The sequence below is a fragment of the Cricetulus griseus genome, chromosome 10, assembly GCF_003668045.3.
Source record: "Cricetulus griseus strain 17A/GY chromosome 10, alternate assembly CriGri-PICRH-1.0, whole genome shotgun sequence".
Lineage (NCBI taxonomy): Eukaryota > Metazoa > Chordata > Mammalia > Rodentia > Cricetidae > Cricetulus > Cricetulus griseus.
The window spans coordinates 478,676-503,228 of NC_048603.1; the positions used below are offsets into that span (position 1 = coordinate 478,676).

Below are 24,553 nucleotides of genomic sequence, written 5' to 3' on the forward strand. Positions count from 1 at the left end.
CACTTTTATCGGATAAGATGCATTTGGTTTCTCTTTTGACAAACCATGTATTTGTGAGGGAAGAAAAGCGAAAATGCACTGTTACTGGCCGCGGCTACAGAAGAAATCCCCCTGTTGCCAAAGGATACCACATGAAAGAGTCCGTGTGAGGGGAGGGGCCGGCAGGGGGGTGGGGCCAAGAAGGATGTTGCCTTAAGCCTCTTAAACTCAGAGTTGCAATTTGTGAACCAACTGTGATGAAATCGCGCTCTGGACGAATCAGATGCGCCTGTCAACTTCCCAGGTGGGATTGCTTGGAGTTAATAGACTGAATTCAGAGCCCAGAACGAACGCAGTGCTCTCAGGGCACGAAAAGAACACCCCGTCCGAGGCTTTCCAAGAATTCCCTCGGCATGGCAAGAAAAGGCTCGTTCGGGTCATACCAGGTAGGCGGAGGATGCGGCGACTAGCGAACTGCCCAGTCTTCCGAATCACTTCCATTTGAATTCGATTTTTTTTTTCTCTCCTTGTTCAAATCCAGACATCATCTGAGAATGCCTTTCGGAATGGGCAGGACTGGGGTTTCGGGACTCATCAGAATTGCTTCCACGAGTTTTGAGTCCATCTCATCTAGCTGTGTTTGACGACTCGATCTCTTTATTCCCGTAGGTAATATCCTTGTTCACTTTTGCCATCGGTGTCAATATCTGCTTAGGATTCACAGCAAGCCGAATCAAGAGGGCAGAATGGGATGAAGGACCTCCCACAGGTAAGCGTAGCTAGCAGTTGCTAGCATTTTTGATTCTTTAACAGTATAGGGCAGAACCATGTCAACTCCTTCAAATATTCATCTTTTAGATGGCCTTGAAGGGCAATTAATTTAGCCCAAGATTTATCTGGCATAAAACCAGTTATGTTGATAATTTAGTTGCAAAGTATGCTGTTTCATTTTTAAAGGTTTATTTACCTTATTTTATGTGTATGGGGATTTTGCCTGCATGCAAATGCATATTCCCTGGAGCTGGATTTACAGACAGTTGTGAGCTGCCTGCCATGTGGGTGCTGAGAATTGAACCCCAGATCCTCTAGAGGAACAGCCAATGCTCTTAACCAACCAGCCATCTCCCAGCCCCCAAGTATGTCATTTTAATCAGAGAACTTTACCGTCACTTCTTAATAACTGACTTTAAATTTTTGCACCCTAAAATTTAGAAATATTGAAAAAATATGAGACCCTTCATTCATAAATAAAGACAGCTCCATGCAGCGAGAGCAGGTATTGGTTTAATGACGGAAAGGGACGAGACTGACAAGCTCCATGTGGTACACAGGGGTGAGGCTATAAAGCACATTTTTGCTACAAGAAAATTATGTCCTAGGAGTCAGAAGAAAGGAAGTTGTTTTTTCTTAAGAGAGAGAGAGAGGCAGACACACACACACACACACACAAACAGAGAGAGAGAGAGAGAGAGAGAGAGAGAGAGAGAGAGAGAGAGAGAGAGATGAACTGTTTTTTTTATGAAACTTTAGAAATACTTTGGGACAAGATTTCCTGAGAATAAGGGGACCCTCCAAGTGAGCTAGCTCTTTCGAGAACTTGGAGAGTAGCTCTGCACTGGCTGTGTTTTCTTCTGCAGAAAGGCAAGGTGAGTTTTCCGAGCCTTCTTGACTCCCTAGCTAACACAGCTGCCAGAGTGAAAGGGGCTCCTTTGCCATGCACCGAGCAGAGCGGGGCTTCATAAAGGACCCCTTGTGCAGGCCCAGGGGGCTCTGCTGACCTGGTCTGAAGCAACGACTTGGTTAATTTCCTGGAAATTGGAGCTGCTGACGGTTTCAGAACTAAAAATTGCATTTGAAATGACAGGCACTCTAGGGGGCAATATTTTCTTCCTTTCTCTGACATCACAGTACGTCTTCTGTCTTCCTGGGAATCTGGTGTTTCTCTGGGTCTCTTGAGTGGAGCACTGTGAAACACCACCTGTCATTACAAGCCCATAAGTGTGTTTCATGAAACAAGGTATGATGGGCTAGAGAATCTTCCATACAGCAAGCAAGTTGCTTGAAATAGGCTTGGGCGGGTTGAAGGAAGAATACAAGACATGGATGAGGGAGCTGAGGTGACGTGTAGTTTGAGGGAAGAACCAGAAAACAGATCTGAAAAAAATTGTGGCCCCAGGGAGCCAAATGGACAAAACTTCATTGTGTTTCGTTGTGGAGGGAAGAGAGGGGTCACTGGGCTAGAAGAGAATGCTGTTTTTATTGGAGGCAATGCTGTCTTCAAAGCCCTCTTTTTCACTCCTGCTAAGGCTGATTGTGGCGAACAGACAGGGTCTTGGTGTGGGCATGTGGCCTAGACAGCCACTGCCAGGTCTTTCCAATGAGCCTAAAGAACCACCCCTTTTCCCCCCTGCTTCCTTTAAATGGTATCGACAGGAATAAATGCTGTTTCTTTAATGACTGCATTATTTTCAAACTTGACCATTTTGGGGGAACTGCATCACGGAGGCCTGGCACCCTGAGTCCATATTAGCAAGTGCTATGGTCACAGGCAAATCACTTTAAAGTTTCAGTGCTCCAAAAGGAGGGTCAGCTTAGAAGGTTTCTGCTTTATATTTAAAAAATTCCCAGTTCCCCCTATCCTGTTTCATCCCCTCTGAAAGGTGTGAGATTTCTACCAGAACACTTGAAAAGTTCGGATTAAAGGTATTACCCCCTGAAAACCTTGTGCATATAATAAATTATTTCCATATGCTGTAGGAAATAGGTACGAGAATGAATGTGACAATATTACCTCAGGGAAACTAGTCAGATCTGTAGTATAACCCATCCATTAGGTAGCATTAAATATACTCCAGAAGACCTACGTCTTGAATTGTTTGATCGAATCATCATCTTAACCTTTCATGATGTCTAGTGATAGTACACTAAGCCCATCTACCTACGTGAAGCTTAACATGCCATACGATTCAGGGTTTAGCTATCATTCTGTAGTGTTTAGCCATAAACTTCGTTTTGATGCAGCTTCACCACTGTCTATACACCGAGGTTCATTTCTTTTTTCTTTTTCTTTCTTTTTTTTTTTTTTTGAAGATTTTTAAATTTGAATTAGAAACAAGATTGTTTTACATGACAATCCCAGTTCCCTCTCCCTCCCCTCCTTCCCTTCCATACCTCCCACCCCCCCAACTAAAACCCTATATCCTTTCTGCTCCCCCTGGATGGTGAGGCCTTCCATAGGGGTCATCAGAGTCTATCGCATCCTTTGGGATAGGGCCTAGGCCCACCCCCGTGTGTCTTGGCTTAGGGAGTATTCACTGAGGTTCATTTCTTCTTAAATAAAAAAGGCCAAATGTGCCCTTTAGAAAGTGGGGAAAAACATATTGTAGAAATATATATTCCAAGAACCCCTGCAAACTCAGTGCTACCAGGGGTTTCACAAAACAGGAGAAACACTAAGAGTTTTTTTTCCCCCAAGGCATGCAGCTTCTGGTTAAGTTCTGGTAGCTCCTGGAGCTCCTGGGTGACAACAGAGAATGTTTTGTATGCAAGAAAACTCTCACTGCTGCACTGTGAACTGAGGTGACCATGCAAAGAAACTTATAATTAATTAACTAGCACACTTGTTAGCTGGATTTGTTGTTAAGACCTGGTCATCTATTAGAAGCAGGGGCAAGTAAGTGTTCTCCCAGATCCTGAGATATGGAGGAGGTATAAAACGACTAGAGTGAGTTACAAAGCTCAGGAAAGGGACGCTAAGGTAAATGGGTGGTGGAAATCAAACTTCAAAGGAAATTTAAGTGCAGTTTAGTTTTATATCTTTGTTTCAAACATCCGACATGGTCACTCCACTTATCTTTAAGATGGAGAGGAAATGTATGTTCATGAAGCTGTCTGCACACTGGCATGCATGGGGATGTTGTATGTCTGGAGTCATAGAGGAGTCTGCAACACAGAGGTACCCAGGGAGACATGCGTACTCACTCTTTGAACTAGAAGCAATGTGACGTTGGAATGATAAAACAAGATTTGTGAGTGTCTGAATACTTCGCTAATAAATATATGTCTACATTTGTAGTTGATGGAGTTGACAGCATCTATTCGGAAGTGATGATTTTTTTTAAGATTTACTTATTTATTATATATACAGTGTTCTGCCTGCATTTATTGCCTGCATGCCAGAAGAGGGCACCAGATCTCATTACAGATGGCTGTGAGCCTCTATGTGACTGCTGAGAATTGAATTCAGGACATTTGGAAAAGCAGGCAGTGCTTTTAACTACTGAGCCATCTCTCTAGCCTCAATGATGTGTTTTTGCTTGCTAGCAGATTTGCTACTCAGATTTATGCTGTCCATTACATTGAGTACTATTTAAATGGCCTAGAGAAGTCGTTCTCCACCTTCTTTTAATAATTCTTCATATTGGGACTATGGCCTGCAACCATACAGTTGTTTATGTTGCTACTTCCTAACTGCACTTTTGCTACTGTTATGCATCATAATGTAAACATATTTGGAGACAGAGGTTTGCCAAAGGGGTAGCAACCCATAGGTTGAGAACCACTGGTCTGGAGGTTAACCTTAAATAGTAAAGTTTTCATCTGAGTGACACAGAATTTTGCGTTTTCTGTAGTTTGTGAAGTCATTCTACAGATGAACACAATGTTTTCAGAGTACAGATGTTTTAAAAACTTGCCAAGAAGACCAGTTTATTCATTTTTGCCTGCTGTCTCTCTATCTCTCCTACCTCTCTACTCCACCTCCCCCTACCCTGTGAAATCTGGTCCAGAAGCTATAAAGAGGGGAAGAGAGAGCAGTGTTTGTTTCTAGAAAGTCCTATACTTAGGAAATGGTGAAAACAGACACATGGGTCTGTGTATAAACTAATGGTGCTTGTTTGCTAAGGGATGAGATGACAACACTGAGAAGAAAGGGGGAGGAGCAGCTCAGTCAAGAAAGGATGACAATAATGCATGTGTTATGTACTCTAGAAGAGGTGGACGACTGCACTCTAGTCTCTAGCCGAGTGGCATCCTGAATACCCAACGCAAGTTCCAAGCCTTTGCTTGCAGGTTATACTTGGAACAGGACAGCATACAGAAGGGAACTGGTTGTGCTTTCATGCTTTTGGAAGAAGAAGCCAGTGTAAGACCAGCCTGCAGCCTGTTTTAAGACTTTGTTTTCAACACACACCTGGGGTGATCACCAAGGAGAATAGGTAGGCCCGATACGCAACAATGTGTAACCCTGCCAGTGGGACCAGGCTGTTGGAAGAAACAAGTCCATCTACCTTTAGGCTAGGCTAAAATGCTTGAAACTTTAAATATCTCCTCTCTTATTGGCCAGCTTCCAGATTTGAATTTTCCTCTTAGCAAGAAGATTTAGAGGGAAATATGATTGCAAGAATAGGATCGAGTCAGTTTTGATAACAGTCCCTGTCATCAGTTAGGATCTGCCCAATAGTCCAATTCAATTGTCAGTAGTTTGTCGTTTTTATATGTCTGCAGAATAAATGATACCAAAGGCTTACAGCTTTATCCATGTTGTGTGTGTGTGTGTGTGTGTGTGTGTGTGTGTATACACAATGAAATGAAATGTCCTTGAAAAGGGGTTTAACTCAACCAATTTAAAGTAATCTTGCCTGTTCCTATCTGAATTACAGATTTGAAAGACATAAAGTGTAATTTACATTTGCCTTTTGTTAAATCATGAATCATACCTCGGTGAGCAGGAGTACACAGCACTGACGATGCTGCCCATTAGAGTTGTGTCTATCCATTTTAGCATTCAACATCCCTCAAAACCAACTTCTATAAACCTGTAATGTTATGATAAATGTTATGATAAATCTTTCCCCCAAAACTGCCTGAGCCCCACCGCCACGTGTGAACTTTACGCCAGCCGCCCGCTCGAGTTAGGCCCCAATGAATACACAGAAACTTGTATTAGGTACAATGCTGCTTGGCCAATGACTAGGATTCCTCATCTGTTAGCTCAGTCTTAACTCTCATACATCTATATATTTTATAAGACTTATCTTATTGGACGCCTTATTGGCATCCCTCCTTGCCGGTGGCTCACATTGTGCCGCTGGAGCAGGAATGGAGGGGAAAAGAGAGCCCTTCCTGTTTCTCCTTTGCTTAAATATGAGTCTCCTTGCTATGTCACTTCCTGCCTGGATCAGCACTGCTCTACTACATTTCCCAGAATCCTCTTTGACTCCTAGTCCCATTTACTTGCTGTCTCATTGGCTGAACAGTATTTTATTTAACAATCAATAAGATAAACATACACAGTACATTCCCCACCACTGTAACATCTGCTGTTTAAAATTAGAGAATAGACTTCATCTCGGAAGTGACATAGCATCATTTGAAGATGCAGATAAATGCTGCAGCTTATAATTTCAGTGTCATAGATGCACCAGCAAATGCCTCCATCACACACTCTTGTACTCATTCGGTACTCATGAATGCTTTCCGTTGGCTTGCTTTTTTGTCCTCCATGTTGTCTGATTTGTATGGCTTCCTCAGTGATGATGGAAATTTGGGGAGGGCAGCAGTTCATTGCCATGTCATTTGCCTCCTCTCCGACTGAGATCAAAAGAAGGAGGGTCCGTGTTGCACAACTCTGGCATGTTATTGAAGATATTTCCTGTTTGGCATCCGATCACTTCCAATAAGAAGACAAGTCTTCAAAAGGTCTAGGACTAGTGAGATGCCTCAGAGGGGAAAGGTGCTTGTTATTTAAACCCAAGTGACCAGTGTTCGTGGGACCCATGTGAAGGTGCAAAGAAAGAACCAACACTTGTGCACCTGCGCATGCGCACATTATCCACGTGGGTAGGATAACACTAAGTAAACAAAAAAATCTATCCTTAGGCTGGATGTAGGGAGGAGGACAAACACCTTGGGCAAAACCTTTTCTTTTCAAAGCCGGTGTGCCGAGGGTGACTCGTAGAATGAACAGGACTATATACCTGTTCTGACAGCCGGGAGATGGGATAGGATAGTCCCTGGAAAGGCCAAGTGAATTTTCAATTCAAGCACTATTTTGTTTTGACCTATTGATTGATCGATCTGTTTTTGAGACAGGGTCTCACTATGTAGCTCTGGCTGTCCTGGAACTCACTATGTAGATCAGGCTGGCCTTGGACTCACAGAGATCTCCCTGCCTCTGCCTCTGCCTCTCAAGTGCTGGGTTAAAAGGTATGTGGCACTCTGTCTGGTTCTCTTTTTTGTTTTTAAAGGGAGAACCATTCAAGTTTCTTGGGATCATTGGATTAGAAAGGCTCTTTCATGACTCAGACTGTCTTTTCATTTTTCTTCCTGTCATTGTCCATTTAATTCACCATTGTCATCCGAGAATGGATTTGGGGCCATTTCCTCTGATTCACACAGGAACTCGCTCCTAACTAAAGCTGCTAATAGGATGGTCTTACACATCATTACAGTAGAGATGCAGCTTTGACAGCTATCTTCAGTGGAAATCTTGGCAAGCAAGCCCATAGCTGATAAGGCAACCCGTTGAGTGGGATGCAATCCTCTTTAAAGACAAGGAGCCAATTGAGGGAATGGCTGTTGCCATAAGAAATATTAACCAAATCACCTCGTTGGGATGGGCGAAGAATGACCACAACCCAGCTGAGGGTCTGTACAGGTATTTTACAATAAAGAAAGCTCTAGGGAAGAGAGTTTGATGAGGAATGCAAACATGTAGAATAGACAATATTACTGTCTGGGACCCCACAAAGAGGACAAGACCGGATGAGCAATGCCTTCAGACTTCTCATTATCTTGGCTCTTAGAATAGCTGGGAGTGTTTGCAGACATAGCTCATGGGAGCGATTACTACTTTGGATTCATTAGACAGCTGTTGGGATGATTCTATCCAAGCACTGCCTTTAAACAAAGAAATTCGATTACAAGTTTTTCCCTCTTTTCCCTTATGCTATGGGATTTTTTTTGTCTAGTTTTCCTTTTTGCCTGCCACTGTTAATTATGGCTCAGCATGTACTGTTGATAGGATGGCCAAAATCAACAGGAAAATATGGTTTGTGGAACAGAGGTAAGACACTGCATTGCAAACAGACATGACTTTCTAAACTGAATTGATGTGGTTTGCATTTATTTCAATATCCCAGAATCCACTGTGAGAAAACATTTCACATCTCACGGTCTAGTGAATCCGTTTGCTTAAGTTCAACTGATCTGATGCCATAAAGTCTAGGACTGGTTGATTCTGACTCTGAAGGGGACAGTTGACTAAGAGATGAACTGCATATTCAGATAAATGGCACAGGTGCACTTAGAGCTGTCATTTAATATCTGTTGTCTTGCATCTTGTTTTTTTCTTGGTGCTAAAAAGTGATAAGTATGTAGTACCAAAAATAATTTTCTAAATACAGACATTGTAAATATCATATCATAAATAACATTTGCCAAGACCTGTCACACATATTGTGATTCCATCCACCTACATGCATGGAAAATAGAAGACAATGAACAAAAAGGCCAGACTGTGAATTTGAAAAATGTTGCAAATTTCACACTAGAAGATTTTTTTTAAAAAAATGCTATTTTAAGCAAAATAAACTGTTATGTATTTGATTTTATTTCTGGGCCTCATCCACAATATTGATGAATGTATTTTGATGTGCCAACCTTAACTATTTACCTTCAGAATATACTTTACTATCTTGTCACTGAATTGCTTTTTCCTTTGAATACCTTGTCTGTCTGTCTGTCTGTCTGTCTGTCTGTCTGTCTGTCTACGGGGTTTCTCTGTGTAGCCCTGCCTGTCCTGTAACTTCCTCTGTAGATCAGGCTGGCCTCGAACTCAGAGGTTCGCCTATTTCTGCTTTCCATGTGCTGGGATTAAAAACATGCACCGCAACCACCCAGTTTCAGTTAGCTTTATCTATCCTCTCAACTTTCTGCAGTTCTGGGTATTTTTCTCTATAAGTGCATGGAATATTTCAGTTTAGGATAAATGAGGATTTTTATGGTATTGATATTTTTATCTTTAAAATTGTGTGCCTGTGATTTAACTAGATCTTTCTAGAATAACCTTTTTCATAAAGCTTCAGTATATTATTTTTAAAAAGGTGAAGGCCAGAGGGGGAGTCAGATCCCCTGGGGCTGGAGTTCTAGTTAGTTATGAGTCACCCAATATAGATACTGCAAAGTAAACTTAAGTTTTCTGTAAGGCACTATGTGCTCTTAATCATTGAATAATTTCTTCATATGTATTATTAAATTTACACCTTGATTTTTTTCATTTAGATGCTCTTATATGTAGAACTTCCATTTACTTTTCAATCATACATTGCCCACATATAGTGAATTTATCCAATTTTCATCTATCTTATCATATTCTTTCATTTATTAAACTTTGGTTGGTTGGGGGAGTTTCAGATTATATCACGTGCAAACATTGTTATAGGATTTGTTTTTGCCATGCAGCATTTATGTTCTAGTAATACTAGACAGACATGGACTTTTTGGTTAGAAGAGATTGCAACAGGGCTCTCTTCTTGTCATACATGTTCAGACTGTTTTAGAATACTTACATTCAAATTCCTTACAGTATTGGTGGTGGTGACTGCTTTTCACACAAAATCTTGCTATGCATCCCAGGCTGGCCCTGAACCCTCTTGTGTTTCCTTAGTGCTTGATCATGCTCAGCCAGCAGAGTGGGTTTTTAAAAGAGGAAATGAACTCTTGTATCAATAGGGGCACTAGCCATTACATTGGCATAGTACCAATAATTGAAATCATGAGTAGAGCCAACACATTTGTTACTGTTTATGTTTGGTGCATATGCATAGCAGGTGATAGGTTCCATTCAGTACTCATTTCAATCTGGAATGACTTTGATGAGCCTCTCACTTTACAAGTAAGGAAACTGTGGTTTATGTAACCCGGGCAACAGGCTTGCGGTACCCAGGTAGCAAGTGCTGCAGACAAGCTTTTCATCCAGAGTTTGACTGCATTTCCACACCAATTGGTGATGTGACCACTCCCTAAGCTGTTGTCTTTGCCTGTTGTTTGAATGGCAGCATTATCTGACTCCCCGTGGACCAACACATCTGGATCCTGCAAGGGTAGATGCTTTGAACTTCAAGAGGTTGGACCTCCTGATTGTCGGTGTGACAACCTATGTAAGAGCTACAGCAGCTGCTGTCATGACTTTGATGAGCTCTGTTTGAAAACAGGTATGTGACTTCTGGATGCCTGTCACCTTCCCCAGAAGGCTTAGTGACTCCTAGTTGTTAATGCACCTTTGCTTTGGCTTATTCACACAGTGCAATAAGTTTGTTCCTTGAATGACTTACGGTTGCATGAAGAATGTACTTTGTACGAATAACTTGGCTCAGCCATGCTTGGCCAGCCAAAGACGGCACTTTCCAACTGTAGACTGGCTTTAAAAGTGCTTGAGGTCAGGCCCTTGTCCATCTCCCCCAGTTCCATGTCTTCTTGACCATCTCCCATTCACTGCTAGGGGATGGAGGCTATAATTGCGCACATTTTCAAAGTACTAGCTTTAAAACTTTAATTCCCTGGTTGCTGTGCAAATGGAAAACGTTTATGGAATTAATGTGGAGTCTTCTTGTGCTGTGGGCAGCTCTGAGATCTTCTAAAATTTTCCTGGTTTTATTTATCCCATAGTGGAATAATCCCTAGAACATATGAGCTATTGAATGAATGCACACAAGTCAAGGAAAAAGGATTCTTGGGGCTTTTGTTACTGTACTTGCTCTGTTTTCAGAGCCAAGTGTTTTTTAGATAGGACTTTTGGAGTAGGCTGCACATTCTCCACCGTTACTCTGCCCCTGGGCAAAACCTTGTTCGATCTACTTAAGAAAAGTGTCAATAGCTCTGCTTTGAATGCTGGAGACTGATTTCTCAACTAGCTCTCCTGGCAAATTATTCCTTCCATGAATGGATGGTCTTTTGGAAAGCCCAACTTACCATTGCTATGTATCTCATCATTTGAATGATATTATTGGAAATGAGACATTATTGCCTTTACTTAAACCTTAGTTCCTTATTTATTTGAAAATCAACATCAACTCCCTTACTAATTAGGACTTACTTCCCTCAGAGCCTGGAAACTATAAGGGTTTCATTAGGTTACGTTTGCATAATGCGTTTTCGGAATATTCAGATACATTTTTTTTTGTTGTGCATTTCCTGTGAAACTTCTATCAGGTTCTTCAGCTGTGGCTCCAGAAGCTTAAGAGCTGAGGCTGTTGTGCATGGGTGGAACAGATATCCCCAGAGCTCTTTGACTCTGAGACGTAATTGCAAACCAGCCGTCTGTCTGCTTAGCAATGAGGATTTTAGACCATTCTATGTTTCTGCCATACTTTGAGTATTCGGTCTCTGATAAGTTATGTCAACCTTGCAACATTCTGCTCTTAAAGCTCCTGGCAAAGCTTGCGCCCCTGATTCCAGCTTCAGTCTCTTTGAATGTATCTCATGCCTTTCTTCCTAGTTTAATACAGACTATAGCAACATTTTATAAAACACTTTATTCTCCCGTGTCTAAAGTCAACATGTGTTGGATTTGAAAGAGTCAAATGTCAAATAATAAGAAGTTGAAAGGAGAAAAGTTTTGGAGGTTCTGCTATGCCATACAGGAAGCAAGCCTAAGATGTCAGTATAAACTCTCCCTGGTTCTCTCTCTTGCTGTTTAGCATGTCTGGATATTGTATGTATAATTATGTGTGTATTTATATATACAACCATGTGGGGGGCACTGTCTGTATCTGTAAGGCTTTTTAAAGCACCATCTTTTCAAATGGCTGCATAACGCTCCATCAAACAGTTGGAATATAGTTCACCGACTATTCCACCTATTGTCTATTCAATTACCTAGCAAGGGCTCCTCCTGGTAGAATGTCATGAAGGAGCAGCCTTGCTTTGGAGGAGTGGTTCTCAACCTTCCTAATGCTCCAACCCTTTAAGAAAGTTCCTCACATTGTGCTGGTCCCTAACATCATAATTATTATCGTTGCTACCTTGTAACTTATTCTGCTACTGTCATGATCAAAATGTAAATATCTGGGTTTTCTGATGGTCTTGGGGAACCACTGTGTAAGGGATGTTTGTCTTCCAAAGGGGGTCAATGACCCATAGGTTGAGAACTGCTGGTTTAGAAGACCACTGTGTCTTTCTACTCACTACAGATCTTGAAAGATGAAGGCTTGAAATGTCTCAGCATACTGAAGCTCAGAGACACTTTCCTTGAGCGTCTCACAGTAGCTCTTCTGCCTCGTGTGTGACTCCCTGAGGCTGAATGATAGTGTCTGTTGCTTATGTGCATGTGGTCTGTCTGTCTGTCTTTCTTGGGTGTGAGTTCCCGGAAGATGGAGCTCTTGTCTTTTGCACTGCACTGAACCCTCCGCGCCCATAGTATGGAAAACAGTGAGACAGAGAGATTAAGGGAAAAACTAACTTCGTGGGTTAACCATGGAAGCTCTTTATGTTACAGTTCTCAGTTCCAAGAATCATAGTTCATTTCCAACATTAAGGACATTTCATAAGTGCTCACTGAACAGCTATAATGTGCCAGTTCACCTCACAGCCTTACATCTGAGATGAAATATAATAGTGATATATATATATATATATATATATATATATATATATATATATATAACATAAAACTTGTAGTTTAATAGCTAAAAAGTCAATTAAAAATATGATAATAGCATGGGGATTTGAATGAAAAGGTTACTTTTTAAATTTCTTTTTTAAAAGAATTGAACCCTGAACTATCTCTCAGGCATGACTGAAGCCCATTTACTGACCTCTTCAGAGGCAGGACCTTCATTATGTAGACTGCCACATTGTGGTCAGTTAGGCTTTGTAGGGCATTAATCCTTCTTTATACTCTTTCTCTTTTTGTGGTACTAAGGGCAATTCCGGAGGGATAGGGATTCTTTGACTTTCTGTGTTTTGTTTTTCTATGAGAGTTCAGTTGTGCTGTGAGTTTGCCCTTTTCTTTGAAAAATTAGAAATTCATCCTATCTGTAAGTTCTCCAAATGTCTCCTTGGTCTCTGGCTGACTCAAGTTTCACAAACAGATCAAATGATGTGGGCTTCTGGCTCTTTTTGTTGGAAGCCCTTGTAAGCAACTGTGGCCTCTTTCATTTGGTTTGTGTGCAGCAGTGAGAGTGTTTCATTGTGATGATTTCAGCTCGTGGCTGGGAGTGCACCAAAGACAGATGTGGAGAAATACGAAATGAGGAAAACGCCTGTCACTGCTCCGAAGACTGTCTGTCCAGGGGAGACTGCTGTACCAATTACCAAGTGGTCTGCAAAGGTACATGCTTTTAGACTACCTTGAGAGACTAAACACTGGGCATGCCCCAAGATATCTTCAGTTATCTGGATATAATGTCCTATGTGTGGGGGTTGAAGGTGGGAAAGAATTGTGTTTTTTTTTTATTTATTTGTTTTATGTGTATAAGTGTTTTGTCTGTATGAGTATAGGTGTACGTGTATGTGAAGTACCTGCAAATGTCGGAAGAGGGCTCCAGATTGACTGGAACTGGAGTTATGGATGGTTAAAAGCCACTATGTAGGTGTTGGGAACTAAGAGTGAGTTCTCTGAAAGAACAAGTGTTCTTAACCACTGAGCCTTGTCTCCAGCCTCAGAATTATAATTTTATCTCTATGAGTGTTTTGCCTGCAAGCATGTGTGTGAGCCATATGCACACCTGGCTACCATGGAGGTCAGATCCCTTGGAACTGGAGTTATGGATGGTTGTTAGTTATCATGTAGATGCTAGAAACTGAACCCTGATCCTCTTTGAAAATAGTATGTGCTCTTAACCATTGAGCAGTCTCTCTAGTCCTGAAGACATGTATTTTTAAAATATATTATTTTTTTTGGTTTTTCAAGACAGGGTTTCTCTGTGGCTGGCGTTGGAGGCTGTCCTGGAACTAGCTCTTGTAGACCAGGCTGGTCTCGAACTCACAGAGATCTGCCTGCCTCTACCCCCCCTCCCCCCAGTGCTGGGATTAAAGGTGTGCGCCACCAACGCCCAGCTATGTGACCTTAGGTTTAACTGCCTCTCCCCTAGAATTCAGCAGCTGTGATTTCCTGTTAGACTGATGCTTACCTGTTGCCGGTCTCATTTTTGTACTGGCCCATTGCAGGTACCTGCAGGTGCAGTGGGATTATGACTGTGCTGGCTATGCCGTGCAAAGAAGACACGTTTTACAGCTCGTCTCCCTATCCTTACACGCTCTACCCTTACACTCACTATCCTCACACGCTCTACCCTTACACATTCTTTCCACCCTTCTTCCACAATGTTTCTTGAGCCTTAGATCAGGTTGTACAAATGTCCTATTCAGGACTGAGCATTTAACTGGGAGGACCCATCGTAACTGTGGGCGGGTCCATTCCCTAGGCTGGACGGTATATCAAGGAGCCCAGCCAGCACTAGCATGCAGTGTTTGCTCTGTGCTTTCTAATTATGAGCAAGGTGAGACAGGCTGCTTCAAATCCCTTCCATGGTGGAAGTAAGTCTGTCCCTTGTAAATAAGACTGTCCCTTGATGTGGAGCTGAAATAAACCCTTTCTCCTTGGAGTTGTTATTTTCAGAGTGTTTTATCATAGCAACAGGAAAAGAGACTCTGTGGTAAGGAGTAAATCACAGAGTCATTTGAAGCATTAGAGCATGACTTTTGCTCCCAGTGGATGAAAGCCATTTGCCAGGGCCCTAGCAGCAGCTTAGGGCTGGGATGCTTTTTGGTGAAGACAATAAAGCATCAACAGATCCAGTCATGCCCACAAAGCCTTATTTGTATAACTTGTACGTGCATGGATGTTGATGGTAGAATATGATGTTTTTATGACCTTAATGGCTAGTGGCCTACAGAAGACAAGAAAGTTGCAGCTCCAGATATTAAGCCATTTAAGGAAGCGTGACAGCCACTTAGAGATGTTCAAGCAAAAACAACACTATTATTATTTTTTAATCTGTATGTTACATCACCTCCTATTTCCTAATTTAAGTCCTTTTCCTATCTCTGGCACAGAATGGTTATGAAGTGTTTCTGTTTAATGACTTCACTGAAGGGCTAGATAGGGATATAGCCTGTGCTAGCATGGATTAAATCCCTACTTAAGAAACGAAAAAAAATTCAGGAAAAAACAAAGTCGTTTCTGTGAGGTGTGAATGGATCTGGGAATCTCCTTTTACTGCTATTGTATTATGAAATTTGCTCTACCCTAGCAGTTATACTTTTCATTTTGGAGCATAACATTCATCAAGAATTTATTTCTCCTTTCCTTTTAATCTTTATGTAGTAAATATAACAGGCAAACACAAAGATTATTAAGAGAAGGGAAATAAAAAAAAAAAAGGAGAAAGGTCTTGGATACTGTCTGTCACCAAATCATGACAGGTTAAGTCCATTTTTGGTGGTTTGAATTCTGATTTCATACTCCAGTGAGCCTCACATGGCTGCCCTGAGTAACTCGTGCTTGGTAAAGATAATTCAGATTCCTTACTAGCCTACCTTGCCATCCATTCCCCAGATGGTCCTGGGCTGTGGGAGATTTCCAAGTGTTCTATATATGGGAGAAATTTCTAAAGATACTGGCCACGAGTATTATGTCTGTTCAAGACAAGTCATTTTTGTCTGTCTTAGAGAAACATAAGGTAAATTCTTATTGTTAATTTTCCCCAAAGAATGCTGTCTTCATATCTCTTGTGTTACTAGGCCTTTTTACCCATAAGATAGCTCACAGTTTAGAGGCTAAAAGTCCCCTCCTGGAAGCCCCATCTGTTTGACCTTTAATGATTGACTATTGGGCTACATTGTAACAAGGCAGATTCTATCACAATGAAGAGATCTCATTCTTGTGGGAACTAGTGAAGCCCTAAGAAACATGCATTTATCTCTTGTGAGAATGATCTTCCCACAACCTAAATTCTTCCCCTAGGCTCCACCTCTTAAAGGGTCTGCCACACTGGAGATGGCTACCATAGCACATGAACTTCCGGGGTATAAACCACAGCAGAAGCCTAATTCAATACCAACTCTGGGCTGAGGAAATTATGGTGCAGAGGAAGTATGAGAACCTGAATTCAGGGCCCAGAATCCATGTCACAAGGCAAGGCTAGGCAAGGTGGAAGATGGAGACAGCAAGATTCTGGGGGCTCACCGACCAGCAAATCCAGGCAATCCATAAACTTCAGGTTCACCGAGAGATCTTGTCTCAGTAAATCAATCATATGGATAGTGACAGAGAAAAGAGACCTGACGTTGACCTGTGACCTCCACACATACAGGACTTATGTCCTCAGATCATGAGGCAAAGAAAGAGTGAAAGACAGCTTGGATTTTCATTTGTTCAGTGCTATACACATGCTCATCTGTAAAAGCTACCTTGCAATTTTTCATGTTATCCTTGCATATTATTATAACAACATAAACCCTTCTCTATCTGAAGGAAAGTTGTGTCGTGCTTTCTATGGCTTTTAGGCCTTTAGTGGCTGGGGAGGGAGAGAATGTTCCATCTAATGACCAAACAGTTTATTTTTGGAGGGAAACAAACATGAAATCTTGTCCACTGACGCCACTGTTTTTTTTTTTAATTTTTTTAAATTTACAAACCAGTTAGGCTCTGAAAGCTGAAATAAACACCATTTGAGGTTATTAAATCTTAGCTTTCCCACCATGTATGGGTGTACTTTAAAAGCCAGAGCAGACACTAGACTTTATTTCAGAACTTCTTTTTAGATGGTGTCCCAGAAACAAGTAGCAAACAGGACACAGATTCTGGCATTTTGCATCTGTACTCTTGATGGTGTCTATAAATAGACTTCGCAATAAATGTCCTTATTTTTTCTTGTAGGAGAATCACACTGGGTAGATGATGACTGTGAAGAAATAAAAGCTCCCGAATGCCCTGCAGGGTGAGCATATTTTGTCTTTTGGATATTATGAATTATTCCCCATTCCTTTATAAACCATCATGAAAAATAAATGGATAAATGGCTACAAACATTTTATGATGGATATCCATAAACTTACATGAGTTCTTGTTGTCAATCAAGCTATCTTAAAGCTTTTAAAAAAATAAAGGAAAACACATTTATGCATTATTGTGTGTATGTGTATGTGTGTGCATGGCTGTGTGTGTGTGTGTGTGTGTGTGTGTGTGTGTGTGTGTGTGCCCGCCTGCACAGGATGTATACATGAGCACTCGTACCAAAGCACATAGAGGTCAGAGAGCTACTTTGTGGAGTTGATTCTCTCCTGCCTTTATATGACTTCCAGGCATCAACTCCGATCAGCAGGCAGCTGCTGAGTCATGTCACCAGTCCTATCTTGAAGCTTTGATGTTCCTTTTTCTCTTCCACTGTCCCCTGTCACTGCTGTGAACTGTGGAGTCTTGGTGTCTGCTGCGGCCACCAAAGGGCATCTGCTGATGACTTAAAGGATGCATTTCCCCCAGTGATGCCGGCCCTCCAATTCTGCCCCCCCACCACCCAACTGCCCCACCCTGGAGAGTTTTCCTTGAGTTCTGTTTTTGCCTTTGTTAATGTGTGAGGGAGGGGAAGGGAAGGAGAGTCTAGATCTTCTAAAAGCTGGCATCCAAGAAGGTAACTTCTACCAGATTTGACAGAAATCCTCTACTCTGCCACAGGACTGCCTTGCTGGGGGACAGTCAGACTGAGTGATACCTAATAGCTCAAGTGTGACCAAAACTGGACACTTACACCTTCCAGGAAACTGTAGACTTCATGGACATACGTTTTCAACAAATGTGTTTTCATAATTTATTTAATCTTTAAATATCTATAGGTATTGGATATCTTTATTTTTCCTTCCTTTAAAAAATCTTAATTAGGCACAAAAGGAAAGAAAAATAAAGACATCTAAACACTTTAGATGCGTGGAGTGGGATGAAACAGTTGCTGACTGTTTTATATCTGATTCCCCTTAAAATGTCTTATTTGTTACATGATTTCTAAGTCACAAGCTGAGAGTTGCTCAGTTAGCTTCAAATTATTACAAAGAACTGTGTACATAGTTCAATATTCTACTATGACTGACAAACTACACCCTTAGAATAATACAGTACTATTTCATCCATTGTTTGCCTGGATTAAGAGTCCTTTGCTGATAGACTTTTTAAATTCTTCATAATTTAAATAACCTTGGAAAGAATTTTATAATATACATGGAGAAATGTTTTTATGATGCTTAGGTCTAGTGGAAAGAGTGTTGCTATTGTTAGTTTTACTTCATTCATGTAGTCAGTAATTCACTAATATATCTGATAAGTATTTGTTAGAATCAGACATGGTAGTACATGCCTGTAATCCATGGAGACTGAGGCGGGAGCATTGTGAGCTTGAAGCCAGCCTAGTCAACATAGCAAGCTCCAGGCCAGCATGAAACTCTAGAAGAGAAGCCTGTTAACAGATGACTATAATAAGATACACAATAATAATGCGTGCATAAATGCAAAGGAGGTATGTCTTAACATCAGACAGCAATTTGGAGTCATGGACATCTTACATCACAGAAAAGGAAACGTTGAGCTGAGTTATAAAGACTGGGTAAGAACTTTCCAGGTTACAAATGGGAGAAAATACATAATACATACAAAACATAGACATATACACATATGTGACTAGATACTGATGTGTGTGGCAATAGTTTCTCTGAGGTTTACTGTGTTACTATTTAAGGTTTGTCCGCCCTCCATTAATCATCTTCTCTGTGGATGGGTTCCGAGCATCGTACATGAAGAAAGGCAGCAAGGTCATGCCTAACATTGAGAAACTGCGTAAGTCATTTCTCCACTTTATGTTTTCATTTGTCCTTCATGATAGTCATTGCTCTGCTACAGGCTTCTAGAGCCATCGAGCCACTGCCTGTCTGTCGTCCTTTCTTTCTTTCTTTTTTTTAAAATAAGTTTTATTATTGGAGATACAAAAGGAAAAATAATGTGTTTTCCATAGTTGAGAAAATGAATTTTATACATGAAGTGGTTCTGGATGGTTTTCTTGTCCTGATAACTCATTTTTCTACTTCTAGGGTCCTGTGGCACACATGCTCCCTACATGAGGCCTGTGTACCCCACAAAAACCTTCCCTAACCTATACACTTTGGCCACTGTAAGTACTTGTTTTCAAGTTAATGCATATTCAGAGGTGCAATTTAACCCTGGAATGACTTGAAGGGGAGTTATTTTTTTTAATACAGGACATACTTTAATTTTGAAAAGATGTGTTTTTTAAATATATTACTTGAGGATTTCACACAGCATATTTTTGTTGTATTCTTTCCTATATCTTGACTCTTCCCAGAACATCCCAACTTCATGTTCTTTCTCTCTCTTAAAGAAAACCAAAACAAACAAAAGAAAAAGTCACTTAAAAACATAAAGTCTGACTGTATTGGCCAAACCTATTTATTTACTTATTTATTTATTTGGTGTGTGTGTGTGTGTGTGTGTGTGTGCTTATGTGTGTTTGTGCATGCATGCGTGCATGCATGTGTGTGTGTGTGTTTGTGTGTGTGTGTGTGTGCTCGTGCTCATGTGTAAGTCAGAGAACAACTTTGGGGAGTCAGTTTTATCCTCAGATCTCTAAGTTTGAGGTCATCTTAGTCTAGAGTGAGTTCTAGGACAGCTGGGCCTACATAGAGAAGCACTGTTTCAAAAAACGAAAACAAAAACAAAAGAATGAAAAACTCTGTTTTCCAGGTGTAGTGTCACAACCCTATAATCCCAGCCAGAGGCAGGTGGATCTCTGTGAGTTTGAGGCTAGCCTGGTCTACAAAGTGAGTTCCAGGACAACTAGGGCTGTTACACAGAGAAACCCTGTCTTCAAAACAAAACCAAAATGAATAAATAAATAAATAAATAAATAACAAAACAAACAAAACCCCAAACACATTCTTCAGTATTCAGAGGAAATCCATTTCCCTCCATTTGCCTCCATTGTTGATAGTAAGTGACACAGCTTCGTGGGCAACTAAATTACATTCAAAATTAAAACTGAGGCCTTTTCAAGTGCTGTTCTCAACCGACTTCCCATTAACCTCTCAACTTGCAAGCTGTATTATTTATTCTGAATTTTCAAATTAGAATGTTGGTTTCAAGACTTCTATGCTTGAGTTGCAAACTCAAGCATTCCAAGTGCTACTCTAATCTTTTGTTTAAAACACAATTTTCTATTATCATTGTTTTATAATTTTATTGTATGTAAATTTATTAATTTGAAGAAGAAATAGAATCATTAGTTGAATTTTCTTTGGAATATGTAAGTAAAAGTAGTAAAAATGCCTATTTTGTTAAGTCTCAGCAGTCAAAAAGCCAAATATTAATTTCTCATCATCATCTTACATTTCTAAAATGACTTAAAATTAGCTACGACTCATGTGTGCAAAAACAAACTCAAAGTCAAGACTATATATATATATATATATATATATATATATATATATATATCCTACTTTAGTTTAGAATCAATATTCTACAACCTTCTATGATAAAGAAAATTTATAAAAGAACTAGTATATGTAGATTATTACATTGATATTTTAACAATAAAATCAAAGTAAAGTCTATATGTATCCTACTTGATTTTGGTAACTCAATATTATGAAACTTTCTATGATAAGAAAATTGATAACAGGACTAATATGTGTAGATTATTACATTGCTATTTTGACAATAAAATCACTCTTATACAAAGGGTTTATATCCAGAATCCCATGGAATTGTTGGCAATTCAATGTATGATCCTGTGTTCGATTCTACTTTCCATCTTCGAGGGCGAGAGAAGTTTAACCATCGATGGTGGGGGGGTCAACCGGTAAGTCTTGAGTTCTTTGTGTCTGTGTGCATTGAAACATTTTCTCCAAAATGGGGATGTTTTCTTCCTTTGCTATTGCATGTGTGTGTTTGTATGTGTACACTTCATATGTGTATATGTAAATTCTATATAGTATATTTTTGTGGGATGCATATACTTACATATGAGTGGGTATATAATATGCACATATATACACATACATGCATCTATGTCTGTACATAAGTTAGGATGATAAAATCCTTCTCTGGAATGATTGTGCTGGCAATGTACTGTGTGTTGAATGTCAGAGCACCTCAGTGAAGGAATAATCAAATGTTACTAACTCATTAAATTTGGGATACAATGCAAAAGAAAAAGAACTGTGATTTTTTTCCCAGATGCTTTGACCCCAGTCACATCTTAAGCAGAAATAAAAAGGGTTGGTGTAGAAAAGGAATGGATTAAAATTCATGGGAAATTTATAGATAATTTGATTCAATCCATTTGCTCATAGAAGGTCAATGGAATAAGTGGAGTCCTACCTTGGTACCGGCAGGAATTAACACTTTGAAAGAGATCCTGCTGTGGACCTCAGACACTTGGGCAGAAAATCAGAAGGCTTCAGGCGGCTTCTCCTGGGGTTTTTCCTGTGTGCATGGTTAGGTAACCTGCTTTGGGCAGACATGAGAAAAGCAGTGACATAAGGCTATGGTTGTTGACTGTGTAGAACTGGGCCTAAGAGTACAAACTCTGGGCCAAAAGGCTCCGAATCATCACAAGAACGTAGACCAGGGCATAGTCAATCAGAGATGTGCAGAGGGAAAATGGAACCACGTCTCTGGGGCACTGATGAGGGCGGAGGCTTGTTAAACCTCACAAAGCTGCCATGCTGAGACAGCCTTGAATCTGAGCATTCAGCCTAGATGGTCAGAATAAGGAGCATAACTTAGAGATGTTTTCATAAGATACCTCTTTCTGAAAGAAGGTCATCTGTGATCAAATGTTCATCTGGCTTAATAGGTAAATCACCATGCAAGGATAAAAGTGGGCTTCTTCTTTTTTTTTTTTTTTTTTTTTTTAAATAAACAGTGACAGACTTCCTGTATGCCCTTAGAAAAAGGCTCTTTATAATAGATGTTCTGATTTTGCTGTTTTTATTCAGCCTGGTTTCCCAGAAGTCTGTGATGACTTAGTTTGTGATCCCAGTAAAATTTGTTCACAGGGTGCATTTCACAAGTTTATGATAGAGTAATATTTTATGAGTAAATAAAGTGACGGAAATGTGAGCTCTATCGGACTATTTCTAGTTGGTCTTTGGTAATAATTTGATTATGGAAACCAACTTGCCCAAGGAACCACAAGGGGTATATGGAGATAAACGGTAATCTGACCTAATTGGATCACTTTACACTTGGTGTTGACATTGACTTTCCTCTCTGTTCGCATGACTCAGCAGCAGACAAGTCCACATATTCATTGCCTTCTGCAGACACCCAGTTAGAGAGAATCTGTTAACCTGTCCCATGAAGTAAACTCTCTGTTTGGCCTTGTTGGCCTGCTTGCTCACTAGCTCTCAGAGTTGACACCTTTGACCAAGTCTCCTAAGGCTCCCCAAGATTTGTGGTGAAACTGATTTGTGTTTCTGTCTATCATCTTGATCAAGACAGGCACTATGAGAATGCTAAGGACCATCCCAGCTATATTTTAAAAAGGCATTGTATAGAAACCTGACCTATACAAAGAGCATACAGACAAAAACTATAAGAAACTATAGGCTAAGTATACCAGCATATAGAGCATTAAGCCTTGTAAGAAATGATTCATATATATTCCTAAAGCATGTATACAAACCTCTTAGAGACTTGTAGATTTTATAAGATTCCCCAGTGGAAAAAAAAAACAATTTGAGTAGAAAATTTATTTATAAAAATCTTAGACTACTAATTCAATTTAATTCCATTTATATTTTTCTGAATGATAAGACTATGTAGGACATTTGGCTAGATGAAATGATGAATAAGGACCACTTCTTGTCCCTCTTTGAAACCTAGAAGATGGGGTGAAGGTTTGGGGAGTATTCCTGAGAAATCTTGAATCTCCATAATAAGTTTTCAAAAACTAATTTCTGTAACTGAATTTCATCTTTAACGGTGTCTAAGTTTGGATTTTTATTGTCGTGGAGAGGCACAATAATAACAGCAACTCTTATAAAGAAAACATATAATTGGGGTGGCTCATTAACAGAGTCAGAGGCTATTATCATGGTGGCGAACACTGAGGCATGCAGGCAGATGTGGTGTTGGAGGAATAGTTGAAAGTGCTACATCTTCCAGGCAACAGGAAGTTGACTGACTGCCACACGGAGGGAAGCTTGAGCAAAAGAGACCTCAAAGCCCACATCCATAGTGACATACTTCCTCAAACAAGGCTACCCCCTTTGGGGACCTTTATTCCCCCAAACCACCACAAACAGCAACTGGACGTGATCACTGTCTTCTTGGAGGGCTTTTTGTTTGTTTTGGTTTGGTTGCCATGCACTTGCTTATGACACTGTGTGCTCACATGTATTTTAATGGAGTCCCTTAGGGTTTTTGCTTCTTGGAAAATGCTTTGAAACCGTCCTGTACCTTCTGATGAAGAGGTCAGTAGAGTACTTCTGTGTCCAGTTTAGGTCTGGACTCTCAGATGTGTGTATGAAACCCTAGGGGACTGACTCAATATGCATGCCCACTTCCCCATTCAAGTCCCCTGAAATCAAAGTTCCTGGGTGTTTTTAAGGGAGCAGATGTGTTCCTGCTCTTTTCCATCTGCCTGGCCTTGAATTGCTTCCTGCCTCTACTGGTCCGGCAGCGACACCCATCCTCATGAATGAATTGCAGTCTAGAGTGAAGGATGTTGGCATGTTCCAAAAAGAGATGGCAAAAGGCCACACAACAGCCTTGGAATGAATTTCCAGGCCAGAAGGATGGGCCTGATGGGAAGTCTAAGTCATTGTCTGCTTTTCTCACGCCCTTCCTCTGCCTCTTTCCCATGCACTGTTATATACCTACAGGGTCCCCGGCCCCTAACTGGTGTTCAGTTTCGTTCTTGTTGCTGGGTATTGAGTCAAGGAGGGCCTTGTACACAATATCTTGCTAAGCTCACCCCCAGCTCTTCTAATGTACTAGCTCTTAAGGCAGAGCTTTTCAACATGTGGGTTGCAACCCCTTTGGGTATCTCATATCAGATATTTACATTATGATTCATGACAGTAGCAAAATTACAGTTATGAAGTAGCAATGAAATAATTTCACAGTGTGTGTGGCAGGGGGGGGGCTCGGGTAGGGGTCACCACAACATGAGGAACTGTGTTAAAGGTTTGCAGCCATTAGGAAGGTTGAGAACCACTGCCTTAAGGTATTTAGGATGAGGTCTGCTCTCCTATTCACCTTGAGGTATGTTGCCAGGAAGTGTTGTTCCTTTACCAACCAGGGACTGACCTCTTAATTCATTCCAAATTTTAGTTGAACTGTCTTAGGGTTTCTATTGCTAGGAAGAAACAGCATGACCAAAAGGCAAGCTGGGGAGGAAAGGGTGTATTTGGCTTACACTTCCATAATCAATATGTTCATCTTTAAGGAAAGTTAGGAAAAGAACTCAAAACAGTGCAGGAATCTGGAGGCAGGGTCTGATGCAGAGGCCAGAGAGGGCTGCTGTTTATTGGCTTGCTTGCTAGGCAGCCTGTCTTTTTTTTT

The 24,553-nt window shown here is 40.6% G+C and overlaps 1 protein-coding gene across 4 annotated transcripts in view; it reads left to right on the forward strand.

Moving 5' to 3' along the window:
• Positions 1-392: 392 nt before the first annotated feature.
• Enpp2 (ectonucleotide pyrophosphatase/phosphodiesterase 2) overlaps positions 393-24,553 on the forward strand; it is a 79,174-nt gene continuing 55,013 nt past the window's right edge. For all 4 annotated transcript variants that reach the window (XM_027431406.2, XM_027431407.2, XM_027431404.2 and 1 more), the window contains exons 1-8: positions 393-425; positions 649-748; positions 10,038-10,193; positions 13,184-13,309; positions 16,862-16,922; positions 18,708-18,805; positions 19,057-19,136; positions 20,721-20,840. In XM_027431406.2, coding sequence (XP_027287207.1) covers positions 393-425; positions 649-748; positions 10,038-10,193; positions 13,184-13,309; positions 16,862-16,922; positions 18,708-18,805; positions 19,057-19,136; positions 20,721-20,840 — 774 coding nt within the window. The remainder of the gene's footprint in view (positions 426-648; positions 749-10,037; positions 10,194-13,183; positions 13,310-16,861; positions 16,923-18,707; positions 18,806-19,056; positions 19,137-20,720; positions 20,841-24,553) is intronic.